This window comes from Chiloscyllium plagiosum, chromosome 2 (assembly GCF_004010195.1).
Source record: "Chiloscyllium plagiosum isolate BGI_BamShark_2017 chromosome 2, ASM401019v2, whole genome shotgun sequence".
NCBI classification, from domain to species: domain Eukaryota; kingdom Metazoa; phylum Chordata; class Chondrichthyes; order Orectolobiformes; family Hemiscylliidae; genus Chiloscyllium; species Chiloscyllium plagiosum.
In genome coordinates, this window is record NC_057711.1 from 30,015,812 (window position 1) to 30,028,745 (window position 12,934).

General features: G+C 39.3%; 1 protein-coding gene across 2 annotated transcripts in view; it reads left to right on the top strand.

The window, feature by feature from the left end:
* serinc5 (serine incorporator 5) overlaps positions 1-12,934 on the top strand; it is a 76,508-nt gene that overhangs the window by 29,648 nt on the left and 33,926 nt on the right. The window contains exons 1-4 of one of the 2 annotated variants that reach the window (XM_043706692.1): positions 2,534-2,599; positions 8,061-8,228; positions 9,670-9,848; positions 9,933-10,015. In XM_043706692.1, coding sequence (XP_043562627.1) covers positions 2,588-2,599; positions 8,061-8,228; positions 9,670-9,848; positions 9,933-10,015 — 442 coding nt within the window. In that variant the 5' untranslated portion in view covers positions 2,534-2,587. Of the gene's footprint in view, positions 1-2,533; positions 2,600-8,060; positions 8,229-9,669; positions 9,849-9,932; positions 10,016-12,934 lie in introns of those variants that run through there. The other variant, XM_043706685.1, reaches the window with a different exon arrangement.

The window sequence follows — 12,934 nt, forward strand, 5'->3', positions numbered from 1 at the left end:
AATTTATCAAAGAAAATTGGCACTCTTTTGGTGAAAGTTCGACTATGTCTGACCAGTTTTATGAGGCCACTAACAAGGTGGCTGGGGAATGTCTTCACACGTTGTCCAAAAGATATTTGACAAGACTGCTTAGGGATTATTACATAGACCTGTAGCGAATGGTGTGTGTTGTGTGTGGCAATGACGAGGAGGTGTAGGTGGGTAATATGGCATAATGAAAGAAGTAGTTCAGCAATAAGGAAAAAGGATTGATGCTGTAATTAGCATGATGATTCTTGGGAATCTGTACCAGGGCTTCAGCTTTTCAGAAGGTTTGTCCCATGGGTGGGATTTTATAAAGGCGGAGACTTATTTTAAAAAAGACATGAGGGGCAATTTTTTAATGAATTGTTTGTGTGTAAATTAACTTCTAGAGGCGAATGGTGAATGTGAGTAGTTACAACATTTAAAAGACGTTTAGATAAGTACATGAATAAGAAATGTTTGGTGGGATTTGGGCCAAGTGCGGGCAGGTGAGACTAGTTTAGTTTGGGAATGGAATGGTTGGACTTAAAGGTCTGTTCTGCTGCTGTATAATTCTATGACTGTGGTGCATTGGGAACCATCTGATGTCCAAGAAGTTTAAACATTTGACAGGCTGATTTTGGTTGTTTGGGACTCCCTGTGAATGAATCTCACATTTTCTGTTTGTTGGAAACCTGGGCTAGAAATCTGCTCCTTACTCCAATATTGTTACTCTGTTTAAACTCTAGTCTAATTGACTAATAGTGTAATTAAAGCCACCGCTCCCACACGTGTCACCTCTCACAACCCAACAAGGATGACTCCACTGAAGTATTTCCCCTCTTTCCCCACCCCCACCCCTTTTTACTGTGAGGTGGGGCATAAAGGAAGAAATGGAGAGCTTGTCAGGAAGGCACTGTGATAACCGTGGGAGACAGTAATCAATGTATCAACTGGGAAAGTCATTTAGGCAAAGGTAACTTTTTACTGAGTTCATAACATGTTTTTGGGAGAGTATTTTAGAGACTAGCTTGTACTAAACTTGATACTGTGCGATGAGGGAGGATTAGTTGATCTCATAGTGAAGGTGCTCCAAATTAGAAGAGACCATGACAGGATTGAATTTTACATCCAGTTTGATTAGAGGGAGTGAGTCTTGAGATTGTTGTAAAATTGAAGTCAGGGGAATTATGAAGGCATTAAAAACAGAACTAGCTAAAATAAATTGGCAAATGTGTTAAAGGAAGGTCATGAGTCTTCCGAACAGGTATTTGAATACCGACCAAACTACCTGGATTTGTGATCTAAACAGGAAGCTTTTAACGGGAACAAAAATCTTGATATTTGACAAATACCAGAAAATATAAGATGGAGGGGGGAGCCGAGCTATTGACTGATTACTCTGAGGCGACCAGGAGGACAGATGAGGTGCCTCTTCCTCCCTGTCCATGTAACCTCCTTCAGTCCTGCAACTAATATCAGCATACCTCACAATTTAATGTAAGAAAATTTTCCAAAGCAATTAAGAGGCATATGATGGAATAAAATTTGACGCCAAGCCTCATAAGGAAGTGTTATCACTGATAACAAAACATTTATTAAACCCTCTGCAATCTCTGCACTTCTCTGGCCCCTTGTGCCCCTGTTTTTTTTTCAAGTGGTAGCCATGCCTTTAGCCACCCATGTGCAAAGTTTTGGAATTCCCTCCCTACAACTCTGCTTCTCAACTGCTCTTAAATTTCTTTGCAACCTACTTCTGGACAAGCTTATTGTCATCTGCACAAATAACACTGTGGATGAGTGAAATTTTATCTGATAATACCTCTGCAAAGCAACTAGCTACATTTTGCTATTTTAAACACACGATACAAGTGCAAACATGTTGTGAGAATTAAATGATTGTGTTGAAACCCACTGTTAGATAAGTATGTCTCAAGTTAAATATTTGTGCTTGTTCTAGATATTTTCTAATCAATCTATTCTGAGATGTTCTTTCCTCTGAAGCAGGTGGGGCTTGAAGCAAAGTCTCCTGACTCAGAGGTAAGGACATTAACACTGCACCACAGGATTTCTTGTTTAGTGCATTGTTAATAGGGACTAGTATAAGTCGATGCAGTGCCATGTCCTCTTCCCTCATTGTTAGCAGTAATGATGACTATACCTAGATAGGCCAGTTTAAATAACACCAATTGCTTTATTATCCTCTTCTAGTTACTTGTCTATAAAAGGTTGTAATGGGATACGATAAAAGTACAGTTTAAAATAATGTTCTTCCACTTTGCGCTTAGCAGTATATTTAATGTGGAAACATGGGAAAAGAGTGGAAAATCAAATATAAACTATTAAGCTGCTGTGCAGATTCATCAATAGCAAAACCCACACTGTACCCTGTCACCCAACCACTCTGGTATGTGACTGAACACTGACCTGCTGTGCAGAGGCGGGCCAGGAAGTGGAAAGTTTAATTAATGCAACTACATGCTTAAATAAACCTCCTTTTTACACAAGGTATTTCCAAAGAAAGTGTGTTTCTTCCATGAGCAAGTTATTGAAATAACAAACACTTGATGTGACTATACAAAATATGGAAATAGAGGTAAGCAGTGAGTAAAAATAAGTGGTCTCCCCATCGATTATTGCTACTACATGCTTGCACACATCAAAAATGATTTTGCTTTGTTCCCTTCTGAAGTGTCTTTTATTTTTCTATACTGGGTGTAAGCTTATATTTATGTGAAGGTTTGAACAGAATTTTCCAAATGGTGTACAGATTCTTCCCTACTTCCACATGGCCATGTGATCTAAAATGGGCTACATTTCTTTTCCTGCTCCTTGGATGCTGCCTGACCTGCTGTGCTTCTCCAGCACCACTCTAATCTTGACTACATTTCTAGTCATCAAGTGGTCCAAGCCTAGACCTCCTCATCTGCTTTTGTTTGATAAAATATTAGGCGATTTGGAAGAACGAACTAGTGTGAAGCTCACAGGAGGAGGGAGATAGTGATTACACATTTCCAACTGCTGTACTGACATTTTATTTGTAATTTATTCATTGAATGTCGGCAACACAGGCTAGGCCAGTCTTTATTGCCCTTGGCTAACCAGACAGCTGTGGATCTGGAGTTGCATAGCTCTGACAAAGTTATGACTGCAGATTTCCTTCCTTAAAAGGCACTGGTAAACTAGATAGTTTGTTTTGGTATTCGATAATGGTTACACGGTCACCCTTAGACTAGTTTTTAATTCCAAATTTTTAATTGGCGAATGATGATATTTTGAATTCAGTGTGCCCAAAGCTGATCCAGTGATATTATAGGTAAAAACAAGGACTGCAGATACTGGAAACCAGAGTCTAGATTAGAGTGGTGCTGGAAAAGCACAGCAGATCAGGCAGCATCTGAGGAGCAGGAAAATCGGGCAAAAGTCCTGATGAAAGGCTTTTGCCTAAGACGTCGATTTTCCTGCTCCTCAGATGCTGCCTGACCTGCTGTGCTTTTCCAGCACCACACTAATCTAGACGCCAGTGATACTATCACTACACTCCTCCTTCCCGGGGGCATTTTTAAATCTGAGTGAAGATTTCTTTCTTGACATTAGAGTTTAAAATTTGTAGAAGCAATGGTTGTAATCAATTCATAATCTATCCACCAGTCACTTGATTTAGTGAATATAGTGAGGGGCGATTTGCAGTGTAGAGCTGCAACCCCCTCCCCGCCCCGTCCCTGATAAAATGGCGATAAAATGCTTACTGTCTTGTATTTACCTTTTGATTGCGTAATATTTTGAAGCTTTTATAAGCAGGATGTTATTTTTACCATTTGTCACTCCATTCCATGTTGGAGCTTTGTTTATTTCTGACTTCAAGCAGTAGGCTATGGTTTGGCAAAATGGTTATCAATGCTTCTAGAACTCTTGACACTGTATTGTAGTTTTTCTTTGAAGAAATGCTTATATTTCTATTGCACATTATCACATTTCTTGCAGCTGTCTCAAAGCGACTTTGAGGTGGAATGTGTCTTGCTATGGAAGCAAGTGTAGAAGTCAGTTTGCAAGATCTCGTACTTTAATGAGGTTTGGATGACCAACAAATCTATTTCTTCCCCAAATGTTTGAGTGGGGGACAAATATTGGCTGGATGCCAGAAACCACAAACACGTACAATTGTTTACCGGGTAAACTTAATTTAAACTTGCACTGCAAATGTTTGACCTTTTAAACTTGGCAGCTAATTTTCTTGTTCACAACTTCTAACTATTTGTACCTTTTTTGAGAGGTTGAAACTCATAGCCTTGCCAAAGTGATACCACGTACTGTATAAACTTGAGACTAGTCAAAGAGGTACAAATTCACAAATTAAATCTAGCCCACCAATTTACAACTCAACGGAAGAACTGGTCCATAGATTCCAGGATTTGCAGGGAGGTGTTGGGCATGTCAGGTTTTAAGCTGTTTTATTTCATCCAAAGTGGAATGGATTTGGGAGATAGATCATCAGCATTTCCACCTAAATACAGGGTCGATGTGATTAATGTTCAGCTTTTGAGCTTGGGAAACCAGACCTAGAAAGCCATTGTAGATTGGCGTGCAGGGTTTTGTGAAGATGTACTAAAGGGCTTCAGGGACAGTCTGCAACAGTCTTTGGGAAAGATGGGGATGTCTTTTATTATTCACTATGCAGAGGTTGGGAGAGAAGAGATTTAAGCAGCCAAGTTTACAATAGTTTAAACAAAGCTGGAAACTTTTGCCTAGCATCAGCTAAGGCTAGGAAGCTTCAGTCTAGCCCTCACCTTGAAAATCAATTCACGGATTAGAAGTTATCTGCCTGGAAAAGGAAAAACATTCAAAGCCATAAGGGGCTGAAATAGATGTGGACTGATTACTGAAGATTGAAGTATCCATTTAAAGGCCAAAGTAAAATATAACTGTGGAGAGAGATTTTTGAACTTAACTAGGGGATTTTTCTGTAGTTTAGAGACTAAATTACCTAAGCAAATAGTGTTTAGTCAACGCTTTGAGCTTATGTTACAGTTGGGACCATTTCCCTTGGAGAACAGAAGACTAAGAGGAGGTTTGCTAGAGATTTTCAAAATCATGAGGGAGCTGGATAGAGTAGATAAGGAGAAACTATTCCTGCTTGTAAAAGCAAAAGAAATGAGTGGGCACAAATTTAAAATTGCGTGCCAATGAAGCAAGATTGATGTGGGGGTTAAAAGAAACCTTATCATACAGGTGAATGATTAGGGTATGAAATGCACTACCTGGAAATGTGATGCTAACAGATTCAAGAGGGCATTGGATGATTATTTGAAATAGAAATAGTATCCATCTGTGGGATTGCGTTCAAATAATGACCGGAATTGGTGTGTGGCGAAAATAACCTCTTTATTCAGCAATCACAGCACAAGGTCGAGGCAGCAATAGAATCCTGAAAAATAATTCTTATCAAGAGCCCCTTTATACACAGTTCTTACATGTATTAAAGTTCAATTACTATGCTGTTACATTTTTTTTTACACACAAAGGTTTGAGGGGCTTCTGTCCTGGGAGACAGGGGATGGGTTAAAACATGTGCTAAGTGCTGGCTGCTACTTCTGATGGGACATCGCTCCGGTCTGCTGACATAATTAGGAGGTGTTAATCCTTATGCCTTTTAAGTTAGTAAATATTAGTAAAAATGCTAGATCTATATGTTCTAAATAAGTTTAAAAAAAATTGTTCCTATACTTAATAAAAGAGTAAAGGATATTAAACTGATTACTGCAGCTGGGTTGTGAGATGTATTTATGATTTGCTGGTATGAGTTTTATTCATTCATACAATTTCATGGAAACGTTTAAAGGGATAATTGTTCAGTTAAAAGGTATTTAACAGGCAGTTGATCTTTTCAGGTCCAAGAGGTGGTTGGTAAGGGCTGATTTAATATTATAATATTTCTTGGTTAAAAATCACACAACACCAGGTTATAGTCCAATAGGTTTAATTGGAAGCACTAGCTTTCAAAGCGCTGCTCTCTCATCAGGTGGTTGTGGAGTACACAATTGTAAGACACAGAATTTATAGCAAAAGTTTACAGTATGATGTAACTGAAATTATGCATTGAAAAAGACCCTGATTGTTAAGTCTCTCATCTGTTAGAATGACCATTTTAGTTTCACTTTTTTCATATGTAAATCGCAAAATGTTTTTAAATGTTACATTCTCAGGTTAACTTTAACAATTGGTGACAGCCAGATAATGTGTTGAAGGTGTTAGCCCCCTGTGTGCTGCTGTCTGTGCCATAATGTTTAGACTGATTCTAATCTAAAAAATGAATTAATAGAGTTTTACATGGATTCGTGCAGTTTTTGAGCAAAGCACAATGTAACTCTGCAAGGACAAATTCACCCACAAACATATGTGTGCATGTGGGTTTGTTAAGACCAAAATATTTAATGTTTTCAAGAAGGAGTTTGATATAGTTCTTGAGACTGAAGGAAACAAAAGGCATGGGGTAAAAGCAGGAACGGGGTATTGAGTTGGAAGATTTAACTATGATCAAGTTGAATGGTGGAGCAGTTGGGATGGGCCAACTAGCTAATTCCAGCTCCTATTTTCTGTGTTTCTGTGCTTTATTAGAAGATTAGTATGGTTACGTTTTGCATGTTCCATCAAAGAAAACATCACAATTGTTTTACCGCAGTTAACAAACCTTAATTTGTACGTGGTAGCAGAGAGGTTTGAAATTAATTTTTAAAATAGATGCGAAGCGAGTTATTGAAATATTGACTCAACATTGAGGAAGGGAAACGGAATCTAAATAAAACGCTAAAAATCACACAACACCAGGTTATAGTCCAACAAGTTTAATTGGAAGCACTACCTTTCGGAGCGCTGCTCCTTCATCAGGTGGCTGTCGCGACCCCACTCCAAATCATAAATAAAACGCAGGTTGTTAGCCTGGATCTAGTTATAAATAAAATAACTTGAAATAGAATTTCAAAGGAATAGAAAGAAAAGGAATTGAGGAGACGTGACCTTGAAAGAGAGGATGCAAAAGCAAAAACAAAATGTATGTGAATTAGAATTGCCAGGAGCATGGAATGAAAAGGATTGAATTGTAATGAGAAGGGAACCTGAAAGAATTTGATTATAAAAATGGAGAAGAAGCAAGATGTGCCGACAAGTTCCTGGTTTTGATTTGACAAAGATTCTTTGCTGAGTGGTTAAATTTCAATGCGGAAGGAGTTGACATATAGTTTGTATTATTTGAGAAAATTATTACCAAGTTACAAGGCCAAGATAAATTTTATTATAATCTTATTGTAGTGTTTTAGTAGGGGATGTGTTGGAGGTTTATTTGACACTTTTTTTCAGGTAAACAGTCTTGTGATTTCAATTCTGTTAAGACATCCGTGTTTAGAAGTTTAGACATTTGATGAAGAAAGAGTCAGACTCTTGTAGAATTTGCTGAAGTGAAGGAATTGATATTTGATAGATTGTAGAGAGTAGTGAAGCCTGAGCAAGACTCCGGTTTGCAGTGGAAGGATTTTACAAAGCGTTTGGGTCCAACTTTAAAGATTGCAAAGTTTCCAGAATAAGAGAAGCTGCTGGCATGCCTGATGATTGCAAATTATACCATAAATATAGTTGGTAGTTTACAGTTGTTTACAAACCATTGAGAAAACTAGAAGGATAAGAGAAGTGATAGAGAACAAATATAGAGCCTAATTATCATGAGGTTGAAAGCAGAAATGAAAATCAGATGCTTCTATGAGTAGGAAACAGTGGGTGAGTAAGGTAAAATTGCCATAATCTTACCAGAGACCATAGGCTGTTCTGTCATTCAGGAGAGATGACTAGTGGTGGTTTAATCTGGGGGTCATTAAGGTAAGGGAAGAGGCTGAGAAAGAACCTTGTTCATTGTGACCTCCAGCCATTGCGGGAATTGAACCCGTATTGCTGTCACACTATGTTGCAAACCAGCCATTCAGCTAACTGAGCTAAACCAATCCCTGGTGGGGATTTGCAACTTTTTTCAATAAGTTATTAAAAACTTTCTTTTCCGTTTCTACCCTCAGCTGGCCTGCTGCTGTGGCTCCAGCGACTGCTCTCTGTGCTGCAGCTGCTGCCCAAATATTAAAACCTCCACAAGTACTCGAGTCATGTACACCCTCTACCACATTCTAGGAACCATTGTCTGCTTTCTCATGTTATCACCAAGTGTGAGTGATATGCTGAAGACACATGTAAGTAGTGAATCATACAAGTAAGTATGTCTTTAAGGTGGTTCTATGCTCTGCTATAATATGCCACTCTGCTGATACCATCAGTGTCTGCAATCACATTCATCGCCAATAAATCCTGACTTATAAATTAGTAGATTTAGCACCAGTTAGCACTTTTGGGTTTTATATTTTTATATGTGTAAAATGGTACACTTACCAACTCATCAAAAATATGGAAGAAGTATAATTTAAGTGAGAATAAAATCCACATTGGTGACATCATAATTGAAGTAGTCCATTGTTGTTTTGGAATTTATTACTTTCTAAAGGACAGTCCAGCCTTACCAAGGTCATTTTCAAAGCTGCTTTACTGATTTTGTTTAAAACTAAATTTATATTCACAAACTGCCATGTTTGAATTTGAATTTGTTGTCCAGATTATTAATTCAGGATACTGGATTGCTAGTCCTACAATGTAATAATTGCACTTCCATAGGTGGTGAACAGTCCTTGGGGTTATATTCAGAGGGCTTTAAAACCTCGCTGAGCTGTTTAATTTACAAAATTATGAACTTGTTTATCTACTAACTGGAAAGGGGAAGTATAAAGTATTGATAAAATTGGAGTGTGTTCTGTTCTATAATTCTTTCTCTGAGAATCAAACAACTGCCTACAGTTTTGGTCATCCTGCAGTAAGAAAGCTATTATTAGAATGGGCAAGGGTGTAAAAATGATTTACAAGGATATTATGAGGACTCGATGGTTTGAGTTATAAGGAGAGCTGGTTAGCTGTCCAGAGATGAACTAGTCCATTTAATTGGCACCCCATCTGCACTCTGACCATCATCAACACACATTAGCAGCACTGTTCCATCTACAAGGTGTAGTGCAGCAACTCAACAAGGCCCCTTTGACATCACCTTCCAAACTTGTGGCTATGAGTGCTGGGATCCAGGACCAAGATCAGGAGCAGGGCCTGTGATTTCAGAACCTGGCTCTGTCTCTGCCACTTAAAAAGACTTGGGCAGAGATTGGATGGGTGCACCACTGCTGGATCTTCACCTTTAACACACACTATCCTGATTTGGAACTATATCGCAAATTCCTTCACTGTCACTGGGTCAAACTCCTGGAATGTCCTCCTCAACGCTTACTGTGGGTATACTTATGTATGCTGAGACCACAGTTAAATTAACCAGCATCTGGCTGAATAGGTGGAACAAACTCGAATAGCTGAATGGTCTACTCCTGCTCCCGAGTCCTATGTTTATATATTTCTGTGGACTGTAATGATTTCAGATTGTGACTCACCAACCACTTTCACAAGGACACTTGGGGACAAGCATCCAAGTGCTTGCATTCAATTAAAGCTGCCTAAAGACAGCAAATAAGGTCACTGTCAGGGTTATTTGATCAATGATTTAAAAAAACAATGGAATTGTTTACTCTACCTCTTTTCTAGGTTACCTTCTATGAAGAGTTTTGCAGAACTATTAAAGCAGGCAGTGATTGTGAAAGGCTTGTGGGCTATTCTGCTGTTTATAAGGTCTGCTTTGGAATGGCCATATTCTTCTTCATTTTCTTCCTGATAATGATCAATGTGAAGACCAGTAAAGATTTCCGAGCTTACCTCCACAATGGGTAGGTGTCATTTATAACCTGTCCATTTGAGAAGATGATTTTGTTTTCTGTATTGAGATGTTAATGGCTACATTTTGTGCCTAGGTTCTGGTTTGTGAAACTCGTGGTGCTGGCTGGAATGTGTGCTGGAGCTTTTTTTATACCTGACCAGGACACATTTCACAAAGGTAAAACTTAGAACCACTTACTGCTTTTAAATATAATCCTTTTGGAGCATTCACATCCATTCAGAATCAGTAGCGGTTACATTATTCTTAAAGATTTCTTTTAGCGACACTTTTAAAACAGACTATAGTCTGATAGTTACAGATTATTTTGAAAAGTCAGATGTAAAACCGATACAGCATTTTTTAATTGAAATACAAAAATCTTAAGGCCTAAATGATAACTTTACTGGTTCTTTCTCCTTTGCTTTTTTTTTTGTTTTATCTTTTTTCAACCTTTTAAAAAGGAATTAGCTCTTTAGCCAGCAGTGAATAACTTTTAAAATGTTCATGGGATGTAGGCATATATGTTAAGCCAGCGTTTACTGCTTATCCCTCAATGAGTTAAGGTGGTGGTGAAGCATTTTCTTGAACTGCAATTGTCCATGTAGATAGCTCCACAGTGCTGTTTTGAAGAGAGTTTCAGGATTTGCACCAGCGATAGACATCTCTATGATTCTGATAGTGAAGGAATAGCAAAAGTGTTCCAGGTCAGGATGGTGTGTGGAGGGGAGCTCCTTGGTTTAACACTCCATGCTTTTAGTGGGTAGAGGTTGTGGGTTTAGAAGGTGCTGTTGAAGGAGGTTCAGCAAGTTGGTCCATTTCAAATTGCAGGTGGCACACGCTGCTGCCAATGCTTGTTAGTAATGGAGGGAGTTAATGGCTTAGGGTACAGATGAAAGTAGGCTGCCTTTGTACAAAAGCACAATGAGCATCTTGTATTGGAGCTGTACTGACCAAGAAAGTGGGAAGTATTCTATCACACTCCCAGCCCATACCATGTAATGATAAATAGGGATTCCAGATTCAGGAGGTGCATTATTTGCTTCTGAATTCCTAGCCTCTATCCTGCTCTTCAGCCACAATATTTAGATGTCCAGTTTAGTTTCTGGGCAAAGTAGCCCCAGAAGGAAACTGGAGGGGATGGGCACAACTGCAGGTCCTTGATAAGTATGTTCTAGTCAGACAGGGAAGAAGTTGTCTAACGTGGGAGCCGTGGTTTACTAAGGAAATTGAATCTCTCGTCAAGAGGAAGAAGGAGGCTTATGTTAGGAAGAGATGTGATGGCTCAGTTAGGGAATGAGAGAGTTACAAGTTTGCCAGGAAAGACCTAAAAGAAGAGCTAAGAAGAGAGCCAAGAGGGGACATAAGAGGTCATTGGCGGATAGGATCAAGGAAAACCCTAAGGCTTTCTATTGTTTTATCTGGAATAAACGAATGACTAGAGCAAGATTAGGGCCAATCAAGAATAGCAAAGGGAAGTTGTGCGTGGAGTCAGAGGACATAGGGGAAGTGCTAAATGAATACTTTTTGTCAGTATTCATTAGAAAAAGACAATGTGATCAAGCAGAATACTTGAGATACAGGCTACTAGACTAGATGGGATTGAGGTACATAAGGAGGACATGTTAGCAATTCTGGAAAGTGTAAAAATAAATAAGTCCCCTGGGCCAAATGGGATTTATTCAAGGATTCTCTGGGAAGCCAGGGAGGAGATTGCTGAGTCTTTGGCTTTGATCTTTGTCACCATTGTCTAAAGGAATAGTGCCAGAAGATTGGAGGAGAGCAAATGTTGTTCCTTCTTCAAAAACCCTGGTTGTGGGTAAAGTGTGAAAGGGTTATAAGAGATAGGATTTATAATCATCTAGAGAGGAATAAATTGATTAGGGATAGTCAACACGGTTTTGCGAGGGTAGGCCATGCCTCACAAACCTTTTATTGAGTTCTTTGAGAAGGTGACTAAACAGGTGGATGAGGGTAAAGCAGTTGATATGGTGTATATGGATTTCAGTAAGGTGTTTGGTAAGGTTCCCATGGTGGGCTATTGCACAATTACGGAGGCATGAGATTGAGGACGATTTAGTGGCTTGGATCAGAAATTCGCTAGTTGAAAGAAGACAGAGGGTAGGTGGTTGATGGGAAATATACATCCTGAAGTTCAGTTGCTAGTGGGGTACCACAAGGATCTGTTTAGGGTCCATGGTTGTTTGTCATTTATACAAATGACCTGAATGAGGGCATAGAAGGATGGGTTAGTAAATTTGTCGATGACACTAAGGTCGATAAGAGTTGTGGATAGTGATGAAGGATGTTGCAGGTTACAGAGAAACATAGATCAGCTGTAGAGCTGGGCTGAGAAGTGGCAAATTGAGTTTAACGTGGAAAAGTGTGAGGTCATTCACTTTGGAAGGAATAACAGGAATGCAGAGTACTGGGCTAATGGTAATATTTGTGGTAGTGTAGATGAGCAGAGCGATCTCGGTGTCCATGTACATAGATCCTTGAAAGTTGCCACCCAGGTTGGTAGGGTTGTTAAGAAGGCATATGGTGTGTTAGCTTTTATTGATAGAGGGATTGAATTTCAGAACCATGAGATCATACTACAGCTGTACAAAACTCTGGCACGGCCGCACTTGGAGTATTGTGTATAGTTCTGGTCACCGCATTATTGGAAGCTTTGGAAAGGGTTCAGAGGAGGTTTACTAGGATGTTGCCTGGTATGGAGGGAAGGCCTTACAAGGAAGGGTTGAGGGACTTGAGGCTGTATTCATTAGAGAGGAGGAGGTTTGGAGGCTAATTGAGACTTATTGAGATAATCAGAGGGTTAGATAAGTTGGACAGTGAGAGCCTTTTTCCCTGGATGGTGATAACTAGCACGAGGGGACATAGGTTTAAATTGAGGGGTGATAGATATAGGTAGTTTCTTTACTCAGAGCATAGTAGGGGCATGAAACGCACTGCCTGCAACAGTAGTAAACTCGCCAACTTTAAGGGCATTTAAATGGTCATTGGATAGGCATATGGATGAGAATGGGATAGAACATAGAACAATACAGCACAGAACAGGCCCTTCGGCCCACGATGTTGTGCCGAACATTTGTC